Source organism: Hippopotamus amphibius, chromosome 15 (genome assembly GCF_030028045.1).
Source record: "Hippopotamus amphibius kiboko isolate mHipAmp2 chromosome 15, mHipAmp2.hap2, whole genome shotgun sequence".
In the NCBI taxonomy this organism is placed as follows: Eukaryota; Metazoa; Chordata; class Mammalia; order Artiodactyla; family Hippopotamidae; genus Hippopotamus; species Hippopotamus amphibius.
Genome location: NC_080200.1, coordinates 3163853 through 3175235, shown reverse-complemented (window position 1 = coordinate 3175235; position 11383 = coordinate 3163853). Strand labels below are relative to the sequence as shown.

Below are 11383 nucleotides of genomic sequence, written 5' to 3'. Positions count from 1 at the left end.
GCTGGTCTCCACCCACTGTCTCCGGGTTTTTAGCTGCCTCCATCCCTCCCTCCCTCTCTCCCTGCTTGTCTCCAGCTTTCTGAACGTTGGTCCCTCCCTGTGACCCATTCAGGCTCCAGCCCCAGCTCCATCCCCAAAACAAGGAGCCGGGGATGCTCTTTCCCCTCCAAGAGTCTGCTGCCTCTCTTCCTTCTGAGGGGCTGAAATCCCCACCTCCCAGAAAGGACGCTTGAAACGCACAATAACTTATTTATTGTCCAGGCCAGAGGAGGGTGTCGAGACACAATTCGGAGCCCTAGAACCCAGAAGGGGGCCGAGCAGGGTTGCTCTGATGAAGATCCAGGGCCTGGAGGGGCAGGGGGTGGATCTCTCCATCCCGCCTCCTCCAGGACTGGAAAGACCTCCACGGTTTGCAGCCAGTGATCTGGGACCTCACGGCCCAGGGCCGGGGTCTGAGGCTCGCAGTCAGGGGGTCTGTGAGACCACGGGGTACAGCAGGGCCAGGTGCTCAGCGCCCTGCACGGGCAGCGGGCGGGAGCTATAATGCAGCACCAGCTCCGGCACGCTGGGGAAGGGGCCGCTGTGCTGACCCAGCACGAATTGGTTCTCTCGGGTGCGGGCAAACTTCAGATGCAGGAAGCCCTGGCTGCTTCTGGAGACAGGGGGCAGGGGGTTACCCAGCACTCCAGGCCCACCCACAGTCTCCAACCCTAAAACCACCCCTTTGTGGCCCCCCAGGAGCTCGAGGCTGGCACCCCCAAATATCTCTGGTTAACAGCCACTTGGCATCAAGCTGTTGGCCAGCTCCACACTGCAGGGATGCCTTCCGAGCTTGTCCGCTTATCAAGACAGGCTGGAGCTCCTACCAGGTGGAGGTCCCTCCCCAGGAACACAGAAGGCACTTTCTCTCCAAACCTCTTGGTCCCTTGTGCTACCCATCCTGGGCTCCTCACTAGTTACCCCCAGTCTAGGGTCTCTTTTATTTTATTCTTTTTATTTTTTGGCTTTTGGCAGCACCACGTGGCTTGCGGGATCTTAGTTCCCCAAGCAGGGATTGAACCCTCGCCCTCAGCAGTGAAAGCGTGGAGTTCTAACCACTGGACCGCCAGGGATTTCCCTAGGGTCCCTTGCCTTTCCATCTCTGGTAGGTGAAATGACATAGAACCTGGAAATCATTTTACCATCATCATTAGTATGAATTAAGCATTTCCTGCTTCCTGGGCATTCTTCTCAACATTTTTTCATTTTACCCCCATTTAATCATCGCAGTATTACAATGAAGTTGATGCTACTATTATCCTCATTTCACAGACAAGGAAACCAAGGCCCAGAGAGGTTGAATGATTTAGCTGAGGTCACACAGCTAGAACGTGGCAGAGGCAGGATATGAACCTGCTTCCAAGCCCTCTTCGATCTTGACCTTTTAGGAATCTCAACTCAGAAGCCTGGTAGAATCTTAGGAGTGTTTTATAATCAGACACACTTATAATCGTAGGCAGAGACGCACGTAAAACCGGGGTCTCAGACTCAAATGTCTACAGGGCCACTCTGAGATTCTGGCCCTAGATAGACACAAATGGATCCACTTCAACTTTTGGACTGGGGGGAGTCCAAAAGAAACTCGGACACCTAGTTCCCCATCTCCCTCAAGTCCTAGATCTTATTGTGTGGCATCCTCCCCATCTTCTCGCATACCTCCCTAACAGAGCTTGCATTCTCAGTGGGAACCAAGCCAGCAGCCTCAGCAGCCTCTCTGGAAGCCCCGCTCTCTGGCCTAGAAACCCCGCCCACAGGTCCCATGAGCCCCACCCAGTGATCTAAAGCTCTGTCCATCAGCCCTGGAAGTCCCGCCCACAGGCTGCTGGACCACACCCCTCTGCTCCCACTGAATTCAGCCGAAAGCGTGACAGTGGCAAGCATGCAGTCCTGTGCCCCTCTGTCCCTCCAGGGGGCTGGGGTCTCACCTGAGGGACAGGGAGCAGTCTTGGGGGCTGGTCTCGCTGAGCCGCACGAGGTAGCTGCCTTCCTTGCAGAGCGACAGGAGGTTCTCCGCATCTGCCCGGCTCAGCAGGCCGTGAAACCACCTGGGGGGGGAGGGGTGGGGACAGATGTCTGCTGAAGGGCAGCCCCCTTCTGACACGTCCTGGGGCTGGATGCAGGCACAGCTCATTGAAGGACTTGTGACGTCCAGGCAAACAAGTGAGACAAATTCCCTCGGATTTCTCCAGAGGAGCCCGGTTTCCAGGCGGACGGACGAGGTTCTCCCTGGGAGGCAGCTGAGCCCAGGTCAACCTGGAGCTGCTGCTTCCAATTCAACACGTACCCCTGACCTTGATCTTTACAGCCTCCGTCAGCTGGGCCCCAAGTGTCCTCAGCCCCTCCCTAACCTCCCAATTTGAATCACCTGCCTATCACTTTCAAGAGCTTCGCCGCATCCTGTGTTTCCACCCACCTGTACCATTCGTTACATAATATTTTTCTTTTATCTGCTCAGAGAGAGGTTAGCAGTGGGAGCAAAGTGTCAAAGACACATGCGCACCGAACAGTTGTTTGTATTGAAAGAAAATATCCTGTGCTTGTGTTAATTAGGCAGTTCTGTACCGCCCACCTAAGAGGCTCGAGACTGACTGTGAAACTCACAGGGCTGGGCTCTGGGGGCTCGGGGAGTTCCTGAAGGAGCTCCTGGCCTGGAAGGAGGAGAGGACACCCCGACTCTCCCAGCTTGTGAGCTTCACCCCAGCCTAAAGTTGGGAGCCCTTCAAATTCCTGCTCCTCCCAGTTTCACCACAAGATCTCCTGGGGCTGAGAAAGATGTTTGCCTCTTTGCTCTCAGGCTTATAAACCCCACTCAAAGGAAGGGAGGAAATCCCCTTTTTATTCTATGGGAGGCAGGCACTGTCTTGGAGGTGCTGAGCCCGAGGTTCAGAGAGGTTAAGTGACTTGCCCAAGGTCACACAGCCAAAAGATACAGAGAAGGGATTTGAACCCAGAATCTGACGCCGCAGGGAATGGAGACGCCAGCTGATTCTGCTTTGTACCGGCCAACAGCAGGTGCTGTCACCCAGTGAAGATGAGTTGAAGAAATGAATTAATTAATTAATCAAAGTTCCTCCAGACCCCTGGTCTGAGGAATCTGTGGCTGGTATCGGGTTGGGGGGGATTCAACCCGGCTCTTCCATCCTCAGGTTCCCCACTCACGGCTGTTTTTCCAGGGGCAGGGCCGGGTCCACACGCTCTGCAGGCTGGGGGCTTCTGGGCGGGGGTCTCCGGAGCTCCTTGGCTGAGCCTGAGGTTCTTTCCCACTCTGGACTGTCAAATTGCACTGGTGAAGGTTTAAAGAGAAAATGGTTAAGTCCCGCCAACCTCAAGAGGGTGGGGCCGGGACAAGCCAATGGAATTTCAGTACGAAGGCAGCGCCGGCTTAGGGCAACCTATCAGAACCCAGAAGAGGAGGGGTCGGGTTTACCGCTGGGGCAGGATTGGTACGCGAGCAACCAATTAGTCATCAGAAGATAGGGGTGTGGTCATTCATGACTGCAGCATGCAAGGGTGGGCAGTTCCCTGAGTGATAAACCAAAGAGCAGGGGGCGTGGCTAGAGGGGTGCGTGGGAAGTTCTGCCTGATTTTGGTCACGTCATAGAGCTAGAAAACCACCCCCAATATACAGATAGGTAGACTGAGGCACCGAGCTTCCAATTTCTCTCACAGTCATACAACTTCTGGGGCAGATTTGGGTTCACAGAACTCTTCCTGGTCCAAGTTATTTTTTCTTCCTTTTTTTTTTTTTTTTTGGCCGTGCCATGCAGCATGTGGGATCTTAATTCCCCAAGTAGGGATCGATCCCGTGCCCCCTGCTATGAAAGTGTGGAGTCTTAACCACTGGACTGCCAGAGAAGTCCAAGTTATTTTATTTCTTAAAGCTGACCTTATTAGTTCCTTGTTTACAGAAGAGGAAACTGAGGTTCAGAGACTTGTGCAAGCTTACCCAACTCAGTTAGGAATTGACTCCAAGAAATGTTTCCCTCTTCCACAATGGCTCCTGTGTAACTGAGCACTTCAGAACTCAATTTACAAGTACCCTATACAATAGGTACTAGAATGATGCCCATTTTATAGGTAAGGGAACTGAGACTCAGGAAGATAAAGTGATTTGCCCAAGTGACACAAACCCAGATCTAGTCTGACACCAAAGCCTATCCCTGAACTATACTGAGCAGAGTGAGTAGGTTCCATTGCACTCTAAAAGGGGTTTCAGGGAATTCCCTGGTAGTCCAGTGCTTAGGACTCCACGCTTTCACTGTCAAGGGCCTGGGTTCAATCCCTGGTCAGGGAACTAAGATCTCAAAATCTGTGCAGCACAACAAATAAATAAATAAATTTTAAAAAGGGGTTTCAGTTTCCAAGGAAGGTACAGGTTCTCCTGGGAAGAGGAATTTATGACTGTCAGTCATTCACACTTTAGTAAGAACTAAGAAGCTACCAAAGTGACAGGTGATGGAGATTTACTTTGTAAGCTGAAACAGGGGGTGTGACCAGAGCAGGAAATATAGGGACACAGGCATTCAGAGTTCAGAGTCAAAGAAGCACCTGCAAATGCCTTGGAGATGTGGTCTTTCTTCCACTCCCAGGGCTGGTCATACTCGTCTGCTGGCCGTTCATCCTCCTGGGGCAGCCGGCTCTGTCGAGGTTTCCGCCCTGAAGGAGGCCCATCTCCTGGCTCTTGGTCCTGCTCCTCATAGGGAGTGTCATACAGCTGCACCCTCCTGCATGGCAGTTCTGGGAGGCAGAGGACACTGTTCAGCTCCCACCCCCAGCTGGGACCCTGTCGCCTTCCCCCAAGCCCTGCCGCCTCACCACTCACGACTCGCTGGGCATCGTAGGGCTCCATGTAGCCATCGTCTGGGGGAGGCAGGTGAGGTTGGGCATCGAAGGGGTCCGAGTACTCAGTGTCGACATCCGACTGGAGAGGGAAAGGAAGGGGAGGGGGTCGAGGGCTCAGGGGGACCTGAGGGCTCACGGCGAGCAAGCCTAGCTCTGGATACACCTTCTGGGTGATACTACACCTCTTGCCTGCTATCTCTGGGCCATCTGACACACCCCCTCCAAGCAGGCAGTTTTCTCTTCCACCCACGAATTGTCTGCAGATAGGGCTTCCCTCGCTCTCTTCCTCTGTGCTGTTCTGATTCTTCCCGACACAGACCCCTACCTCCCCTCCTTCAATCACTTTAATGTTTATCAGGTGCCAGTACACTTCTAAAGGCTTCATATACTTACTTACTTACCAACACTCAGTAAGGACATTATCCTCATTTTACAGATGAGGCAACCAAGGCACAGAGAGAGCAAGTGACTCGCTCAGGGTCACACAGCTGATAAATAAGAAGCAGGGTTTCATCCAAGGTTGTCTTCTTCCCTGCATCCCTGCCTCCTCCTACCTTTCTTTGTGCCATTAGCCACAACCTGACACAGCCTCCCACAACCCTCTTTGAAGGCTTCTCTGTCTCCACCGAGGGTGTGGGATGGATCCCTTGATCCTCTAGGAAAAAAACTGAAAAGAAGCATGGGCATTGAGGGCAGGTCTGGGTTCAAGTTTTAACGAGCTAGAGCCACGTGACATTGGGCCAGTCACTTCTCTGCTGTGAGCCTCAGTTTCCACTTCTGTAAAATGGGAGTAATAAGAGAGAAAGGGTGGAGAGTGATGGTGAGGGTGTTTAAGTGCCCAGTAGGAACCTGGCTCACTCTGATCTGTTTGAGGAAGATCCCTTGGGCTGCTAAGAGGAAGGGAAGCTGGGGGGAGGGACCTAGAAGCTGGGAATCAGGAAGCAGGAGGACGGGGGGACAAAGCCAGTCAGGGAATCAAAAGGACAACCAGTGCTGTGCATTGAAAAGGGGCAGATAGCAAACTCCGCCAAGCATGTGGAGGACTGGGGAGCGTCTGGCTGGTGCCCTGGTCTGCCCCCGGGGTAACACATAAAACACGCTCCCCAAAGCCCCAAGGGGACCCAGCCTGGCCCTCCCCACCCAGCCTCCTGGGGCCACCCAGCCTCTAGGACTTAGCCACGCACCTCTTCCCCAGGGCTGCGCAGCAAGACCTTGGCTCTGACCACATCGACTGCCTCCACCTTGATGAGCCGATGCTTTGGAGAGTCGTACTTGGCGTCTCCAGGGCCCTTGGAGTCCCCCGGCCCCGCGGAGTCAGGCTCTAGGCGGCTGTCAGCATCCTCATAGGGGTCCTCAAAGTCCAGATCCTTCTGCTCCCGGTAGGCCCGCAGGATGTCGCTCTCCGTGTAGTCGGGGGTGGGCGGCTGCGGAGGGGGCCTCCGACCGCCAAAGCTCAGGTAGTCTCGTAGCCACTTGGCCATCTGAGCGCGTCACTCCAAACCTGGCCACAGTCAGAGGGGGACCCACATGCCTTCTTCTGGGCCCCCTTCCTCGGCAGAGTCCCCAGGGAGGAGGAGGGGGAGAAGGTAGGGAGGAAGGATTCGAGGAAGAAGGTAGGGAGGAAGGATTCGAGGAAGGAAGAAGAGAAAGATCAGGTGTGACCCTTGGCTGGGCTTAGAGGAGGGTGAAAAGGGGAGGAAAAGGAGAAGGAGATGAGGAGGGAGGAGGGGGGGAGGAGGAGCAAAAGCGCACCTTAGCCCGGCTCTGGAAGGACGGAGGGAAAAGGGGGCGCCCCACAGGGCCCTGAACGCCGAGCGCGGGGTCGTCCGGCCAGAGCGAGGAGCATCCGCGGAAGCGCGCGGAGTTTCCGCGGGCAGCGCGGTCTCCTTGCGCGGCTCGGCTACCCGCCGCCTCCGGGAAGCTCCAGGATCTCCTCTTGGGGGCCGGGGACCGGGAAGGCTCCGCCTGCGGACGCCCCTAGCCCGGGCTCAGCCCGGACGCCTGGGTTCTCAGCGCAGCGGGCGGGCTCCCCGGGGACGCGGGCGCGGCGCGCAAAGTTGGGCCGCGGGGACGGTGACCCCAGGGCGGCGCATCCTTTGTTGCGCTCCTCGCCGCTCCGGGGGGAGCCCCAATCCCGCGGCCCCCTGCCCGGCCGCCTCGATCCGGCCCCAGTCGCGGGCACAAAGGGAAATAAAATCTCCTCCAATCCCCCTTCACGCTTTCGGAGAGACTTTAGCCGCCGCCGGCAGCGCGCGGCCGGGAGGTGGGACTTTGGGGAGGGGGCGATCAGGCGGACGCCCCAGCCCCTGCCAGCCCCGGGCAGGGTCCCGGGCAGCGACGTCAAGGCTTCCCCGCCTCCCCCTCCGCGGCTTCCCCCGCCCCCTCCCCTCCCCCTGCGCTCCCCTCGGAGGTGACTGAGACCTTCAGCTGTTCTGGGGAGGGAGGGGAGCCGCTGCCCGCGGAGGGAGGGGGGATGCGGGGCGGGAGTCGCGGGGGCCGAGGCCGCAGCGGCTGGACAGTGACCCGGAGGACCGAGGCTGGCAGGAGCGAGCAAGGAGCGCGGGAGGTGGGAACCCACAGGCGCTGACCTTACTCAGGAGAGCGAGAGGTGTTGAGGTGGGGAAGAGGGAGAGGAAGGGGAGGTAGAAATTGGCCGGGAAATGGGGGGTGGGGGGGCTGGTACTGACCGCGGGAAGGGGTGAAATTGACCGGCAGAGGGGGTGAACGTGACCACTGTTGAGGGTTGAAATTGAACCAGGATCAGGCGGTGAAACTGACCAGGAGACTGGGGGTGTGGAAATTGTTCCAGAGGTCACGGGCTAAAATGGATATCGACGCCGCGGAAGGAAAGAGGGGGGTGCAAAGGAAGGGACGGGGTTCTGGCTTCCCCTCCCCCAAGAGGGCTCTCCTTCGTCCCCCCGCTCCCCAGGGGACTAACTGCAGAATGGGGGAAGGGGGTTGAGGCAGCTGGCCTGGGGAAAGGAGATGGTATCTGGGGCTGGAGTGTCTTCAGCATCTGTCCCTTTGTGGGTTCTGAGGGTGGAGGCTGGGAGGGGGACACAAATGAGAGGGGTCTTGCCGGGCCTGGCTGCCTGTTGGCAGCTGCATCTGTCTGGAGGCGAGGACACGAAGGGATTTGGGACCAGGAAGAGAGGCAAAGGGAGCTGCTGGCCAGTTCGAAAGCAAACACATTTTTCTTTCCTTCCCCATAAAGGGGCTTGCTCAGTGACCCCGAATAGAAGAGTAAGAGAGAGGTGGTCAGGGAGGATGGGACCCCAGATTCCGTTCTCCAAGTCCCCTAGGGTGGACGGCTGCCTGTGGCTTGGAGGGGAGGGAGGACCAGACACGAGTCAGAGCTGACACTGCTGTGAGGTGTCCCCCACTCGCCCCCCGAACCCCAAGAATCCTGGGGCCTGGGCAATGTCCTTATTTGAAAAATGGGGTTTCTAATAAAAGAAAACCCCAGAGAGCTGGAGGAAGGATCACCAGGAGGAAGTGACTTATATTTTCCGGATGGGGAAACGGAGGCACAGAGAGTGGAGACACACCCCGCAGCTCATTTCTGCCTGGATGCCGTGATATGGCCTGGCGTGGGGTGGCATTCGATCCCCATCAGGTCTCTTCATGGAATTAGAAGTTCTCCATCTCCCCTCCACTGGTAGCCCCATTTTCCAGATGGGGAAACTGAGGTCCAGAGCAGACGAGGCAAGGCTTCCTCACGGCAGCAGGGGCGTCCGTACGTCCTCTCCTCCTCCTTCCTGCTTTGACTGAGTCGCCTGACACGAACCTGTAGAACTTGGTCCCCCCTCCCAAAGAGCATCCACGCAGCCCCCCACCCCACCCTGCCCTCTGTGATCAGCGACGAAGCAGCATCCCTGGGGACCGCTGGGGAGCACGGCGGGTAATTGTCCTGTTTTCTGTCAGCCGCGAGGCAATTCCCGGCTCGGGGATGAGCTGTTGACAGGTCTTATCAAATCCAAGTCCTCTCCCTGTCAGATAAATACGCGGATGTCTAAGGTATAAATATTTGAAAGGGGCCTTCTAATTACAGTGTGTGGCAGGAATAGCAATTAGAGGCCCCGCAGGCAGAATCAAACGGCGTTTGACTTTCCTGTGCTTTTGAGCTGGCTTCTCCTGGGGCCGCAGGAGCAGGGCGGGGGCTTGAGGAGGAGCGGGAGGTGGTGGAAGAGGGGGAGCCAGGCTGGGGTCCGGAGACCCCTGCGGTGGTGTGACCTTGAATAGCCCATAATCTCTTGGGTTTTGCCTTTCTGACTGGGGGGAGGAAGGAGCAAGGGAGGTGGGTGCTCTGGGGGTCCTGGGCTGAGGGAACCTCTCTTCCCCCAGCACTCAGGGTCCAAGAGATGGTTTAGCAGGGTCTCCTCCGTCAAGGTCTCCTCCAAGGTGGCGCTCGGTTTCTGGAATCCCAGCCCACATGACCTTGAGTTAAGTGACCTGGCCTGTTTTCCCATCTGTGAAATGGAAGGACAGCAAACCTGTGCTGGGCGCTTCCTGCCTGGCACTGTTTTGGGTGCCTTAAAAAAAATTTTTTTTTTTATATATAATTCACATACCCCCCAATTTACCCACTTAAACTGTACCTTTCAATGGGTTTTAGTATGTTCACAAGATTGTGTAACCATCACTAATTCCAGATCACTTTCGTCACCCCCAAAAGAAACCCCATACCCAATTAGCAGTCACTTCCCATTCTTCCCCAATCTCTATCCGCTGGCAGCCGTGAATCCACTTTCTGTGTCTGTGGATCTGCCTGTTGTGGACGTCTCATATAAATGGAATCACACACTGTGTGGTCTTTTGTGTCTGGCTTCTCTTGCTGAACATCGTGTTTTCAAAGCTCACCCAGATTGCAGCGTGTGTCTGTGTGTCATTCCTTTTTATGGCTGAATAATAGTTTCTTGCATGGCACACAGTAGGTGCTTATCATATGCTTAGGGCGGATGGGACCTCAGGAAGAAGCCAGAAGCCGTCCCTGGCTAGGGGCTGTCTCACACATCCCCATGTCTGCCGGAGGGCAGGGAGGGAGCCAAAGCAGCAGGACAGGAGGGGACCAGATGAGGATGACCCACGATGGGGCCTAACACCTCCTGATCTGATGGAGGAGACCTGGTCCTGCCTCAGGAGCTCCTAGTCTGATAGGAGAGACAATCTCTGCTCTCGGAAGCTCCTGGGACACAGCCCTGCCTTTCTTAGCTCATTGTCTGATGGGAGAGACATGGTCCTGCCCTCAGAAGTCCCCAGTCTGATGTAGGAAATACGTGCAGGCGTTAATAGGCTCCTAGTCTGAAGGTAGAGGCATGGCTCTGACTTCAGGAGCTTCCGGTCTGATGGAGGAGGCATGAGACTGACCTTTGAAGTCCTCAGTCTGACAGAGGAAACATGTGCTTGCTTTCAAGGGCTCCCAGTCTAATGGAGGAGATGCGGCCCTGCCTTCCGGGGTCCCAACCTGATGGGGGAGGCACAGGCCAGCCCTTGGAAGCTCCCAGTCCGTAGGGCGTGGTATCAAAGGTGTAGCCTTGGAGCCTTGCAGTTTCAAAGCCAGTTCCTGCCCCTCACCCACTCTGAGCCCTTGGCCAAGGAGCCTCCCGCCATCTGTAAAATGGGGCCGGTAAGGGAGCATGTGCCCAGGGCATGGGTGGCAGAGCCCTGGTGTGGAGGGAGCTTGGGGTATCGCCTGGCCCTGGGTGAGAGCTTGGGAAGCAGAAGCGGCCCCTTGTCTCCTTTGTGGAGCCCATGCTCAGGCGGGAGGGGGCTCTGGCAGAGGGGAGGCCACCCCCCCCCCGCCCCCAGTCCCTCTGATGTGCTCAGGCAGGCAGCCCCCAGGGGAGTTGATGGAGGAGATTTCAGATGAGGCCTGACAGCTCCCGAGGACCGGATGACAGACATGGAGCTCGTGGGAAACGGGGACTGTCCGCGGCGAGGGGGGAAGGGCAGGCCCCAGAGAGCAAAAGCTGGGGTGGATGTCGGGGAGGCGGCCTCAGGGCAGGGAACGAGGAGGGTGCAGGCTGAGGCCCCGGAGGGTCAGCACACACGACGGACCCCCAACGTGTTGCTGAGCTGTCCCTCTGCCTGCTCGACCCTGGGAACCCCTGCAAAAAAACTGGGGGCCAAGAGCCAAACTGTTCCCAGGACGTGGGTGGGAGAACAAAGTGAAAAAGCCTACAGGGAAAATAAGAATTAAAGAAACTTCCAGTGCAGTGCAGTGCAGAGGAAAGGGGAAGGTGGCAGACAGTGGGCAGAAGCGTGGGGCTCCCTGGCCTCAACTTCCTCACCCGTGAATGGGGAGACACCCACTCAGGCTACGTACATTCATTGAGCATCTACTAGGTGCCGGGGATGGTCTTAGGTGCTGGGGCCACATTAAGACACAGACCCTTGCAGAGCTCACTGTGCAGGGGGCTCTGCAGGCAGACCCTCAGCTGGCCCCCATGACCCCAACCTCCTGGTGGTCGCTCCCACATGTGAGCCCCTCCCCTGGGATTCC

General features: G+C 56.8%; 1 protein-coding gene across 1 annotated transcript; it reads right to left on the bottom strand.

Moving 5' to 3' along the window:
• Nucleotides 1–327: 327 nt before the first annotated feature.
• On the bottom strand, nucleotides 328–6362 carry SHD (Src homology 2 domain containing transforming protein D). The gene is made up of 6 exons (XM_057709975.1): nucleotides 6066–6362; nucleotides 4855–4960; nucleotides 4588–4776; nucleotides 3199–3322; nucleotides 1965–2084; nucleotides 328–652 (listed from the first exon to the last, which is right to left on the bottom strand). The coding sequence occupies exons 1-6, from the start codon at nucleotides 6360–6362 to the stop codon at nucleotides 466–468; spliced, it is 1023 nt and encodes a 340-aa protein (XP_057565958.1). The 3' UTR covers nucleotides 328–465.
• Nucleotides 6363–11383: the final 5021 nt, after the last annotated feature.